Here is a 13,943-nt window from a genome sequence, read left to right on the forward strand (position 1 = left end):
AATTCAAGGGAAAATAAATGTTAACGTGTGTTTACTTTCCATCTTAACTTCCTATTCAACAGCTCTAAAATTTTTTAAACCCCTGCCTCATTTCTCAATGGATTAAGGCAGACTGTTTTTATGTTAAAATTCAAAATAAAACTTTTACAAAAGATCTAAATAGAACTTCTACTTGGAAATTTGTTTAAAAGTCTCAAGATCACAAAACTGCTACTGCTAACTATAGACTTCAGTTATTCTAGGTAGATGAAACATATTCCCCTTCTATTAAAGATAAATATAAAATGGCTACATCACATTTTTATTATAAAAAAGCTATGAATTTGATAACAAGTGTGCTATAGTCTCTTAATACCATGTTTAGTCCTTACACCTCCTTGAGATATATTATTTTCCAAAAAAAGGAAAAAAAACAGTTCCAATGGGAGAAAGAATGTTTAATAAATGGTGTTGAAACAAATAGCTATCTGTTTGGAATAAAAATAAAATTAGATCCTTACACCTTGCACCATATAGAAAAATACATATATTACTGATGGATTCAAGAGTAAAAAATAAAAATGCAAGTACCCAAAATTCTACATCCAATATTAAGGGGTTCACGAACTCCCTAAAGCCCATCCATGGATCTCAGGTTAGCAAGAAGAGGAACTGTTAATCATAAAACTTCCATTAAAATCTCAATGCCAAACACCAGATGTGTTTTCAAGATCAAGTCACATGCAACAAATGAAGATGAACACATTAACTCATTGTTGTAACTTTATAAAATCTCCAAACTGGAACTAGAAACAGAGGCATGTCAATACAAATGGACAATGACTTAAAAAAAAAAAAAATTACACCAATTTAAATAAGTTTGAGTGCATACTGTACAAGTGTACCCATGTCTGTTAGCCTTTCAGAAATATAAAATCAGCTAAATCTTTAGTACTTAAAATTCATTATGTGCAATGTTATTCTCAAACTTGATTAAAATACTTAATAAATACAAGTTATGTTTAATATGAATAACTGCAACATACGTAAACATCTAAACATATAATAGGAATTCTATAATATTAAAATGCAATACTTTCACCTGCATTAATCTCATACACAATGGAAAAATACTTGCAGATAGTTAGCATTAAGAATGCAAATATATTTTCACTGTGGAAGAAAAATAATAAGATTAGAAATCATATATTTGAGTAATCTACAAGGAAGCTGTAGATAGTCTACATTATGATATTCTATTTTAAAATGAAAACAATTCAATATTTAACTTTACAACAAATTTACTCAAGGCAAAATATTTGTTTATTACAGAACAGGATCTTAAATCAAAGGAAGCAAGGCAACATTAGATCAACAATCTTAGATTTTTTTTTAATGAAGTGTAGCTTTAAAACTGTAATAAAGGTGAACATAAATTCTAACATGCTCTTCTCTTCTTATAAATGGGACGATGTAGAAAAGCAAAGCTTCAATGTGTAGGGATTGGAACCATCTGTAAAAATTAAAAAACAAAGTTAACAGTTCACTTCATCAAACTTTCAAGATTACCTTGAATTAGCAGAGTCAATTATTTCACCTTCGTATAGCATCAGGAGCAGAAACATAAAGAAGGAAAATTTCTATGCAAGGAAAAGGGAAGATTACTTCTGTACATCGCTACCGGCAGTTAACCTACATGAAGACAGGGACTCTGTCCACGGTTACATTCCTACTGCTGAACATTATCTGACACACAGAGGAACTCAATGCTTCTTAGTGAATTAATTAATCATTACAGATAAATAGTATAGGATTAGGCTTATGTTCACCAGCAAAGCTCCCTTTGCAGAATACATTAGAATGGCATTTCCTCTATAAAAGCCATTTCAGGGGCGCCTGGGTGGCGCAGTCGGTTGAGCGTCCGACTTCAGCCAGGTCACGATCTCGCGGTCCGTGAGTTCGAGCCCCGCGTCAGGTTCTGGGCTGACAGCTCAGAGCCTGGAGCCTGTTTCCGATTCTGTGTCTCCCTCTCTCTCTGCCCCTCCCCCGTTCATGCTCTGTCTCTCTCTGTCCCAAAAATAAATAAACGTTGAAAAAAAAAAATAATTAAAAAAAAAAATAATAAAAAAAATAAAAGCCATTTCAAATACAGGCTGGGAAATGGGACAAGACTGGTATGTATAGGAAAATATTAATAAACTGAAAAAGTTCCAGAAGATCTACTATTAAATTCTAAAATTACTCAATAAAAACAGTATGATCCACAAAAATTTTTCCATTTTATACATTTTTCCTTAACTTTTCAGACTAGACAGAAATAATTCTTCCTTACTTGATTATGCAAAGAAATAATTCTGGTATCTTAATGTATTAAAAGCTATCATCCTTCAAGAAAAACATTCCTATAAAGGAAAAAGCTTATAAATAACAAGTATTTGCATGACACTGGAGAGGATAAAAAGATAAATAATTGTTCTAGCCTCCAAGGAGTTTAAAATTCATATACTATCTTGTCTATGTCTCAAATATACATGTAATTTTAAGCCTTTAAAAAACTTCTATTGAGGGGTGCCTGGGAGGCTCAGTCAGTTAAGTGTCTGGCTCTTGGTTTCGGCTCAGGTCATGATCTCACGGTTCATGGGTTCAAGCCCTGCATCGGGCTCCACACTACCGGTGGAGCCTGCTTGCAATCTCTCTCTCAAAAATAAACTTTAAAAATAAATAAACAAATAAAAACCTTCTAATATTAAGCTATGATTCACTACCTAAAATTTACTTTTGTGACTAAAAAGTTAAATGAGGAGATATTCCTATTTATTTTTTATCTTTTAATTAAAATTTTCAAACATAAAAAAATTTATAGATTAGTATGACAAACCCCTATATGTCACCTAATTTTTTGTTTTAATTTTTTATGTTTATTTATTTTTGAGAGTGAGAGAGACAGAGTATGAGTTGGAGAGGGGCAGAGAGAGAGGGAGACACAGAATCCAAAGTAGGCTTCAGGCTCTGAGATGTCAGCACAGAGCTCAATGCGGAGCTCAAGCTCAGGGACCACGAGATCATGACCTAAGCCAAAGTCGGCCGCTTAACCAACTGAGCCACCCAGGTGCCCCTCTATCACCTGATTTTAATAATTGTCAAAATTTGACAGTCTTATTTTATCTACCTACCCTCCACACACTTTTTGGGAGCTAGAATATAAAAAACAATTTTTTTTTTAACCATTTATTCATTTTGAGAAAGACAGAGCGTGAGTGGGGGAGGGGCGGAGACAGAGGGAGACACAGAATCTGAAGCAGGCTCCAGGCTCTGAGCTGTCAGCACAGAGCCTGACGCGGGACTTGAACTCACGAACTGTGTAATCATGACCTGAGCCAAAGTTGGATGCTCAACCGACTGAGCCACCCAGGTGCCCCTGGGAGCTAGAATATTTTAAAGTAAATCCTCAATATGTTATTCTACCCATAAATCCTCAGTGTGTATTTTTCCTTTCTTTCCTCATCATACCTAATTAAGTTAGTAATATTTTTTCTTCCAATATTTAGAAAAATAAACTTTTAACACCCTTTAGATCCAGGATCAAAGTACACAGCACAACGCTTCAGAAGTTATATACTTGAGTGTTCTTTGCATGGTAGAAAAAGAGGCCATTTACCATTTTGGAAAGATTAAACAGAGAGACAATTTCATTTGATACAAATTAAAACCAGTATTCATGATAATCAAATTGTGGTACATCTCTACCATGAATAGCTACTATGCCTGTGCTTTAAAAAAAAAAAAAAAAAAAAGTGGCTTTGCATGTGCTGATACAGAAATAGCTCTAAGACAGAGTAAATGAAACCAGTAAGGCAAAGAAGAATATGTACAGGAGAACCATTTTGGGGGCACCTGGGTGGCTCAGTTGGTTGAGCATCCGACTCTTGATTTCGGCTCAGGTCATGATCCCAGGGTCACGGGACTGAGCCCCACATTGGGCTCTGCACTGAATATGGAGCCTGCTTGGGATTCTGTCTCTGTCTCTCACCCTCTGCCCTCTCTCCTGCTTTCTCTCTCTCAAATGAAAAAGTAAAAGATTCTCTCTCTCTCTCCCTCCTCTGTCCCTCTTCCCAACTTGCGCTAACAACAACAACAATAACAACAAAGAAGAACCATTTTGTGGGTGTGCCTGGATGGCTCAGTCAGTTAAGAATCCAACTCTTGATTTTGGCTCAGGTCACCATCTCACAGTTGTGAGACTGAGCCCCTCACCTGGCTCCACACTGAGCAAGGAGCCTCCTTAAGATTCTCTCTCTCTCTCTCTCTCTCTCTCTCCCCCCCCTTTTTCTCCCTCTGTCCCTCCCCCACTTTTATACATGCACAGGTGCATGCATGCACCCTCTCAAAATATTAAAAAAAAAAAAAACATTTTATGTAAATTTTTTAAATGTAGATATACATACACTGGAGGAGGAATAAAGAAGACAAACAGATTATAAGTTGTAGAAACCTTTAACTTTCATTTTGTACCCTTATGTGTTTTAAGCTTTTTAACCATATAAATGTATGTATTACTTTCTTCTAAAAACATCAAGAGGGATTGTGGGAGCCAGCATCCAAGATGGCCTCGATGATCCACCCTTCTGATATTCATAGCCCTGTACAGTCTCCTCCCACACTGTACCACAGTTGGTCTGTGCAATTAAAATACAGCATAAATGATAGTATGTCATTTCCAAATATTAGGGTATAAAAGACATTGTGGCTTCTGGTTTGGTTTTTGCTCTCATTTCCTTTGGATCACTTACTCTGAAGAAAGCCAGCTACCATGAAATGGCCAATGTAACTTGACTGGACTTGCAAAGGACCACGTAAGTGAACTTGGAAATGGATTTCCCAGTCCCCAAGCATGACCTGAAATGACTGTAGACCCAGAAAACAGCTTGACCACAACCTCGAGAGATCCTAAGCTAGAAATACCCAGCTAAACTGTCCACAGATTACTGACCCTCAGTTTGCTGTCTTAAACTGCTGAAAGTGGTAATCTGTTATACAAGCAATAGGGAACTAACATAAGGATTGTGTGGGGGGTGGGATTTATATGCCTTTTTACTTTGTACTTCTCTATATTAAAAAGACAGTAAGTGTTATGGTAAAATTACTAATGTTTTGACAGTAACTGCTATTGAATAATTATGACACAATTTCACTTACTTGGAACTCTTATCTGGTAGTGATTAAGTGCGGTAAGGGCTTCCACTGCATCAGTTTTGCATTCCCATTCTAACAGCCCAGAAAGTGTTTTGGCAGAAGCTAAAACAAAACAAAGAAACACAAATCCAGTTGTTATTTGCTTGTCATCAGTTTAACCAGAAAACCTAAAAAGAGGGAATGTGCACTTACGTTTTGCATCAAACACTTTATATTTGATGAATGTAAGAACTTCATGGTCATTACATAACTGTCAAAGAAATGTAAAACTCCATTAAAAATATGGCCAAAATAATAATATTCCTGTTTTTTTAAGAAAGTAAATTTATGGCAGCATTTAAGACTGGCATGCATGAATTAAATCAAACACTTTTTAGATTAGTAAGTTCTAGGAGAAAATCAACTAAAAAAAAGTGATATTCTGTGAACTATGTAACTTATTTAGTGCTATACAATAAAACCACAAACTGGTAACTGAAATACATATTTTCAGAGCTGACCAAGATTTATCTAGTGTCTAAGGTAGGGAGTGGAGTTCCAGAAAATCAATTCTTTTCTGAAATATTTTCTACATTTAGGCAAAAAGGTAGGGATAGATAACATTTTTTTATGGGCAAGATTTAAGGGCACAGTAAAAGAACTTTCTGATTCCAGAAGTAAGGTCTCTCACTCTCAATCCAACTCTCAAAAAGACTGAGCCACAAACCAACAAAAGACTAATGCAGAATGGAAGCCAGAAAAGTACAATGACCAAAGAATGAACTATAAAGTACCAAATAAATAACAGAATACTATTAACATCAAAAGTAGATGAACAGCGCAAGACTTTAAAATGAGGCTAAAATATTTTAAATTTTAAAATAAGACAGAACATTCTGCACAACTCTATTTCAGCACCCACCTTGGTGAAGGTCTCCTCTGTGACACACAATGGAACATTATAATAATGCAGCACACACGAGGGCGGCTGAATTATATTCTTAGATGCTTGACCAGCACTTGTAAAGCGATTATTTTTGCTCATTGCAAAATCTTTGTAGCTACTTGTACCATCCTCCAGCTCAAATATTTGACTTGGAACAACTGAATGTTGTTTAGACACACTAAAGATTGGGAAGGAAAAACGTACAGAACATAGCTTGTTAGATAAAAAGCAGCAAGTAGACAGTCTCGAAATGTTAATACATATGCCTGCATTCAATTTTAACAAATAAGACAAATGTAGCTATTTTAAATGTGGTTTAAATATTTAATATTTTAAACATTTATTTGAATATTTAAATTTAGTTTGAGTTATAATCCATCACTCATAGCTTAGATACAGTCTTGTATTAGGAAACTTTACACAAAACTTGCCCATTTTTACATGCTGTTTTATGGTAACACTAAAAACTAGGTATAGGTGAGCAAAACCTGAATTATATGACCCTAACATACTTTGTCTAAAATGGTAACTTTACACAAAACTTGTATTAGGAAACTTTACACAAAACTTGCCCATTTTTACATGCTGTTTTATGGTAACACTAAAAACTAGGTATAGGTGAGCAAAACCTGAATTATATGACCCTAACATACTTTGTCTAAAATGGTAACATTATAGGTGCTAGTTTCAAATGTGCTCTCAATTACATTAAAATATTCTGAAATTGAAATTAATGTTTCTAATAAAAATGAAGTTTTTTTTAACACTTTTAAAATTTACCACTTAAGATAATTACCAAACATTAAGTCTTTTCCCAAATAATTTGACATTGTTAAGGTGTGTGACAGCTCTTTCTACAGCATACTCATCACCCATTTCTACCAGTGCTGTACCAGGAATGGTCTTCATAAACTTTACCTGTAAATACAAAATCCCAAAAAGGTGACTATTTATTTCCCTTCTACAGTAACAGAATTTCTGAAAGATAGTATGATTTAAGTGGCTGATGTCAAATACAGAAGATCACCTGGAATCTTAACTTTATTCTGCTGTGCTATTACACACTCCTAGCTCTTATCAAAATTCAACAGTTAAAAAGGAAGATGATAGGGGCGCCTAGATGGGTCAGTTGCTTAAATGTCTGATTCTTGATTTTGGCTCAGGTCATGATCTCATGGGTCATGAAATTGAGCTCCCACTGTCAGCATGGAGCCTGCTTGGGATTCTCTCCCCTCCCACTGCTTGTGTGCATGCACTCTCCCTCTCAAAATAAATAAATAAACTTAAAAAAAAAGGAAGACTATAATTCTATTATATAGCACAATAAAGAAGAGCACAGGCTTACCCTGACTCTGCTATTTATTGTGTGATTTGGGGCAATTTACTTCACTTCCCTGAGCCACAGACTTCCCTATGAAATGGAGATAACAGTAACATCTAGTAGGATTCAACAATATTTACTCATTCAACAAACATTTACTAGGTGCCTCAAACATTTTGATAAACACTGTGGGAGGTACTGGGAATTAATGGTGAACATAATAGACACAGTCTTCTTGAAACTTATATTCTGGTAGGTAGGTCAAAAATTTTAAAGTAAATAGTAATTACCGACTTCTCAGAATGCTTTTAAGGCAATACTCAAGATACTGTAAGAAATAATACAAGATGGCCTTGAGACAGCACTGCCAGGAGGAAGGCTTGTACAAGGTTAGGGGCACTTTAAAACACAGGCTTTACTTCACAAGTTCTCATAACATCTTGGACAGAGGCCATACTTATCCTCTTATATTATTCCAATTTTAATATATAACAATGTAGTAATGAGGGTTAGATGGGTTAAAGTATGATAATTATTCAGCATAGTACCCCGCCCCTTGGAAAGTCCTTAAAATAGCTATTCTGTACCACTAACATTCGCGATACCTTGAATATACTCCCTTCTTATTTGTTAGCCTTAAAAGAACACTACAAACATATTTACACAACAAATGCAGCATAGCATTTATACCCACCCTTGCAACTAACTATCCTTTTTAACGGGCTATCTTGGCATTTTTATACTGCTCCTGTATTTAAACAAAACTCAGCTATAGTAGAACTTTTCAGCTTTGCTCGAAATCAACTGTTTTCTTGTGGGCAAAATTTCTATACATTGATTTAATCCAATAACATCCTACAAATCTAATAATGACTAAATATATTAAATATGGAGCTCTTATATTCATGAATCTCAAAAAAAGGTGAGGAATAATTAACTATATATAGGTCTTTTAAAGGATTATCATAACTTGAGATTAGTGTATCATAATATATTATTTAAAATGTTTAAAAATTTTTGAGATATGGGACTAGAATTGTTCAAATAGCACACAGAAGATTTTGCATTTATCACACAAAGTGATTTATGTTTCTAAATCATGAGACAATTAGTTCATAACACAAAAGACAAAGATATACTAAAGATGTTGATTGAACTGCCTGATTCTGATTATCTACAAATATGATAAGCACAAAGAGACAACCTAAGTGATAAGGCTAAAATACACACTAAAGCCCATTTAGTCATCAAACATGCAGTTCCTAAACCTTAACTAACACCTAGGTGTCTTAAGATAAATGTCTGTGTGAAAAAATTCTGGACTACTTCTCTCAGTATTGCTAAATCTATCCCCTGTATTCCTGGCTAGTTACATAAGCAGAGATATCCCATATGTTAGCCCTAGACCAAAAGTGGAATTTTCTTTCTTTTCTAAATGTGGTCAAATTGTTATGTTGAGGAAATTCTTGTCTCAGAGATTTTCTGAGTTGCTTCCTCAGATCAAGGAGGCTTTAGAATTAATAAACCAAGTAAGAACTAAGAGTACCAACTATTCAAGCCATGCTCCCCCTCCCACACATTTATGACCCACATGCTTATACCTTTTTATTGTAGTGAAAAGAACACTAAAAATCACTTAAAACAATAGAGAAAAATAACATTACCTCAGTACTGAAACTCAAATTGGCAAGGGTATCGAACAATTGGTGACTTAAGACTACCGATCACTTCCCCAGTTAAATTTTCCATGATTCTTTAAAAAACAGTTTAGCATCTACTTTATGATAAGAACTATTTTAAGTATTTATATCAATGAACAAAACATCACAGATCCAGGGAAATAGATGCCTAGTGAAAACAAGGTTACAGCTCTTTAAAGATCTTTAAAATATATAAAATTTAAATGTTTTGCTACTTTTTGAGTATAAGCCTCCAGACAAAGTTTTGGACACATTCTTTCAAAGTGGGTCAGTTTCAAATACTGATAGAGCTAAAAGCACATTGTTCCTCAGAAGATACTAGAACTCTAGCATTTAGAAGGCCAAGTATATAAATCCAGGATTTTCCTAAAAATTCATGACTTGTGCTCAAGCTCCACGAAAGTAACTGCTCTTTCAAATTCTACAGTTCAACATGTTAAATGCTAGACAGAAACTCTTTGTAATGATAAAATTAATACAGGCTTTATGTCTATAATACTCTAGTGGTTGATTAAACTGTTTTGGACTTCTATTTTTAAAGTATTTTTAGTACCAACAACCTATACCAATCACTTACCAACAAAAAACAATTTCTGAAGTTCCTACCTAATGAATTTTTAGCGTACATTGGTTACTGCTAAAAGAACTTGTATGTTCCCAATAAAAGGCGAAGACACATGTATTTACTGCCTATTCAGACTTTCCTGCTAGATATCCTAGCAAAAGAAATTAATATGAAATGAAACTTACCTTTTCAATATTTCCATATAAGCAGAATAGGTTGAACACTCTTGAACAATTCATTTTTAGCTGATGTAATCCACTAACCATTACAACTGAACCAGACGGATTTCCTCCATGCATGTAAGAGGAAGAAGCCTGTGGTAACGGATACGCCACAAGCTCAGGTGTATCTCGAGAGCCCATTCTGTAACGACTTGGTAAAGGCAATAATGGACCATGGGAGCCTATAAAAATGATACAAAACAAAACAAAACACAACTTTAGCAGATACGCTTCATCACACAGAAAGTAAACTCTTACTATTAGCTAGTTTGGTGTATGTCCCAGGAAAACTCAAATGTGTTAATATTCAAATATAACCTGTGGGGATTAATAAAATCTGTAATTCTTTGTATCAGATCCTATATACATTGACCTGCACACCCCTGCATATACATCAGGCTTTAAGTTTGTATTTTTAAAAATATTGTTGAACCAGAAGTATACAAAATCAGGCCATAGATAGTGGGAATAAGGGGAAATCAGTGTAAAACTTTGGGCTGCTGTGTATAAATTATACCTCAAAAGTTTTTTAAAAGCCTCCTGCCAAAATCTTTTGGAGGATAATACAGTAACATACACAACGAAATCTCAGAAACTATCTCTATATACAGATATAACAAAAGGAACATCTCTTTAATTCCAATGAAAAGCTGCCTCCTTGAATATATTTTACTATAATGTGCTTTCTAGTTAGTATTTTATCCCCCAATTCTAATTTAGGAAACTAAACCTCTAATTTAGTTAATATCTCACCTATGCAAAGGTGTCATTTATTCAGCACCCTGCACTATCTGAAACAACATCAAGAGCCCAGAAGAAAATAATGGCTGAGTGTCTGAAACTGTTGTCACAGAAACACACATAAATCTATGTCTTGCACTGAGAATCCTTATTAAGAATCAACATGCTAACTTTAGAGTAGTTCTAAACAACTCTACCTGGTTTTCCCATCCATAACAGATTGGAAGTAACAAGAAAAATAAAGCTAAAGTGAATGGAACAGAAAGGAATGAGGACGGAGTCTGGAGAAACTCATACTAAAAGCAGGCATAAGGCACATTCACAACAGCAAGAAGAGAGGCGTAAGAACTGAGAAGCAACTAAGAAACAGACTCATAAACTGGAGGTTGTGGGAGGCAAGGAGGGAGGGGGGTGAAATAGGAAGGGGATTAAGAAGTATAAACTCCCAGTTACAAAAAAAAAAAAAAAAATTAAGTCTCAGGGATAAAAAGTACAGCACAGGGAATATGGTCGATAACACTGTAGTAACGTTGTATGGTACCACACTTCTCGTGGTGAGCACTGCATAATGTATAGAATGTCCAATCACTATATTGTATAACCAAAACTAATACAACAGTGTATGTTAGTTGTAGTTCAACTAAAAAAAAAAAAAAAAAAAAAAAGCAGCAACTCAGATGGAGATACAGCTCAAAAACGTAAATCCATACACCTTCAGTGCTCCTGAGTTAGTGATTACATAATCGAAGCATACTCTGGTAACATGCAAAGGTCTTCTTGATGTGCAAGAAACCAATCCAAAAACCCAAGTCTTTTCCTCATTTCTCAAGAAGTAAAGCGTATATAATACTACTGACTTTCATTTTTATCCAAGACTAAGGGACAACTGTCATCTACTAAGTCAGTCACTAAGAAACTACATCTTGGTATTCACAGCATGCTATTAGAACTTATGTGGACTCCAATTCAGAATTCAGTATTCTAAATATAGTTGCCATTCATAACAATTCTGCAACACTACCACTGAGCACACACACAGTGTGAATTCCTACAACTTCATGAAGGCAGAAACACCTTATCAATTCATCGTTATCAGTGTTGCCTTAAATTGGAATTCAACTGCTCTTCCTGCTGGGAATTGATAGTTTATTAAAACAATCAATATAGCTCATCAATATATACTTGTTAGTAACTATACATATTTTGGCCTCTAATTTAGAGTGATACATATAATGGGGTCAAATATCAATCATTCTTACCCCTACTGCAAACACACACATACATATTATACCATACATATTACACTACCACCATTTGCTTGTACAGTAATGACATTTCACTATTATCACTAAATATTCTTTTTCATAGGAAGTAGAAAGATGTGTGTATGTGCTAGATGGGCAGTGGAAACTTCCACTCTACTTAAGTTCCCCAAGGTCCAAAAATGCTGAGATTCACTGCCCTAGGTAACAACTGAATTCAGTGCAAGAGAATAACTGACGTTTGTAATTATGACCTCAGCCATCAGGATTAAATTATGTTATCTATGCTATTTACATTGCTGCCTATATTGTTTAAGAAGATAAGAAAAAATAGAAATCTTTAAAAGCTTTCTATATATAAAACAAAAAGTTCACGCAAAATATTTTGATCCTTAAAAAGCTAATACTTCTGGTATTTAAAAAATTCACTTATGTGGGAAAATACTACCTAAATGGCATTACTGTCATTTTAATAGCATTTCTCATCTTTGATACTTTAAAATCTTTGGTCCAGGAGCATATCCAAAGACACTAGCAATTAATATATAAACTTTTCTTAGGCTCACAGCAAATAAATCTGTATAAAAGTAGCAAAAATCATACTTTTCAAATATGAGGGCATCTGCAAGTTTATCTCATGGGACCGGGCTCCCCAAATTAAAAAATTTAAAATATTCTGAAAGCATAGATTTATACTGCTATAATAAATCAATGAATAAATTTAATCTAATTAAAAATTAAATCTTTTCTATTCCTCTTTCTCCTATACCATCATAAAAGAAAAGCCACTTACGATATGACACCAAAATGCAAATACACTGGTTTTGCTGAACTACTCATCTGAAGGCACACAGCTGTGATTTGCAATGTTTTTTAAAAGGCTCAGTATCAGAGCGCCTGGGTGGCTCAGTCGGTTGAGTGTCTGACTCTTGATTTCGGCTCAGGTCATGATACCAGGGCTGTGGGATAGAGCCCCACATCTAGCTTCACGTGGAGATTCTCTCTCTCTCCCCCCCCTCTCTCTGCTCCTTCCCCCGCTCTCTCTCTTAAAAAAAAAAAAAAAAAAAGTCTCTGGGGCACCTGGGTGGCTCAGTCGGTTGAGTGTCTGACTTCGGTCATGATCTCACGGTGTGTGAGGCGGTGTGTGAGTTCAAGCCCCGCATCGGGCTCAGTGCTGACAGCTCAGAGCCTGGAGCCTATTTCGGATTCTGTGTCTCCCTCTCTCTGCCCCTCCCCCACTCATCCTCTGTCTCTGTCTCTGTCTCTCTCTCTCTCTCTCTCTGTCAAAAATAAATAAACATTAAAAAAAAAAAGTCTCAATGTCACTAGAACCTATTCCCATCTTCTTTACTTTTTCCCCCATTTCCTCACCTTACTTCTCTACCTCTTTTTATTCATCTCTCTCTCTCCTCTTATACTCTATTCTGCTTACTTCCCTAGAAAAGAAGAACAAGTTTTCCTCAGAGAGGTAACTGCTTCAATGGACAGAGCTCAGAATGGTCCCTACACAACCATTCCTGCTGAGCAGGACTCTCCAGAATGATCCCTATTTAACTACCAATGTAAAGAATTTTACACCTCTCTTTAAGTAAGCTTACATTTTAAAATTTACACACACACACACACACACACACACACACACACACACTAAATTGGGGTATGAAACTGATAAAGAGTTGGACAATAAGCTTTTTAAAACTATAAAGTTCTTGGGGCGCCTGGGTGGCACAGTCGGTTAAGCGTCTGACTTCAGCCAGGTCACGATCTCGCGGTCCGGGAGTTCGAGCCCCGTGTCGGGCTCTGGGCTGATCGCTCGGAGCCTGGAGCCTGTTTCCGATTCTGTATCTCCCTCTCTCTCTGCCCCTCCCCCGTTCATGCTCTGTCTCTCTCTGTCCCAAAAATAAAATAAAAACGTTGAAAAAAAAAAAATTAAAAAAAAAAAAAAAAAACTATAAAGTTCTTTTAGGGTATATAACATAGTTTTGTTTATATAATTTTTCGGTAAGATGGATTTTACAAAGAAAAGCAACTCTGAA

General features: G+C 35.3%; 1 protein-coding gene and 1 pseudogene across 1 annotated transcript in view; both read right to left on the minus strand.

Annotated features, from left to right (window-relative positions):
- Positions 1-422: 422 nt before the first annotated feature.
- Positions 423-13,943, minus strand: part of HNRNPLL (heterogeneous nuclear ribonucleoprotein L like) — a 38,504-nt gene continuing 24,983 nt past the window's right edge. Inside the window, exons 8-13 of the mRNA XM_086700398.1 lie at positions 9,869-10,086; positions 6,894-7,015; positions 6,074-6,275; positions 5,365-5,422; positions 5,176-5,274; positions 423-1,492 (exon numbers count right to left, since the gene is read on the minus strand). Of these exons, the coding sequence (XP_086556524.1) occupies positions 1,437-1,492; positions 5,176-5,274; positions 5,365-5,422; positions 6,074-6,275; positions 6,894-7,015; positions 9,869-10,086 (755 nt within the window). The 3' untranslated portion in view covers positions 423-1,436. The remainder of the gene's footprint in view (positions 1,493-5,175; positions 5,275-5,364; positions 5,423-6,073; positions 6,276-6,893; positions 7,016-9,868; positions 10,087-13,943) is intronic.
- Positions 7,823-7,922, minus strand: LOC112864426 (U6 spliceosomal RNA; annotated as a pseudogene).

Source organism: Puma concolor, chromosome A3, assembly GCF_028749965.1.
Source record: "Puma concolor isolate L17-30 chromosome A3, mPumCon1.1.hap2, whole genome shotgun sequence".
Taxonomy (NCBI): Eukaryota; Metazoa; Chordata; class Mammalia; order Carnivora; family Felidae; genus Puma; species Puma concolor.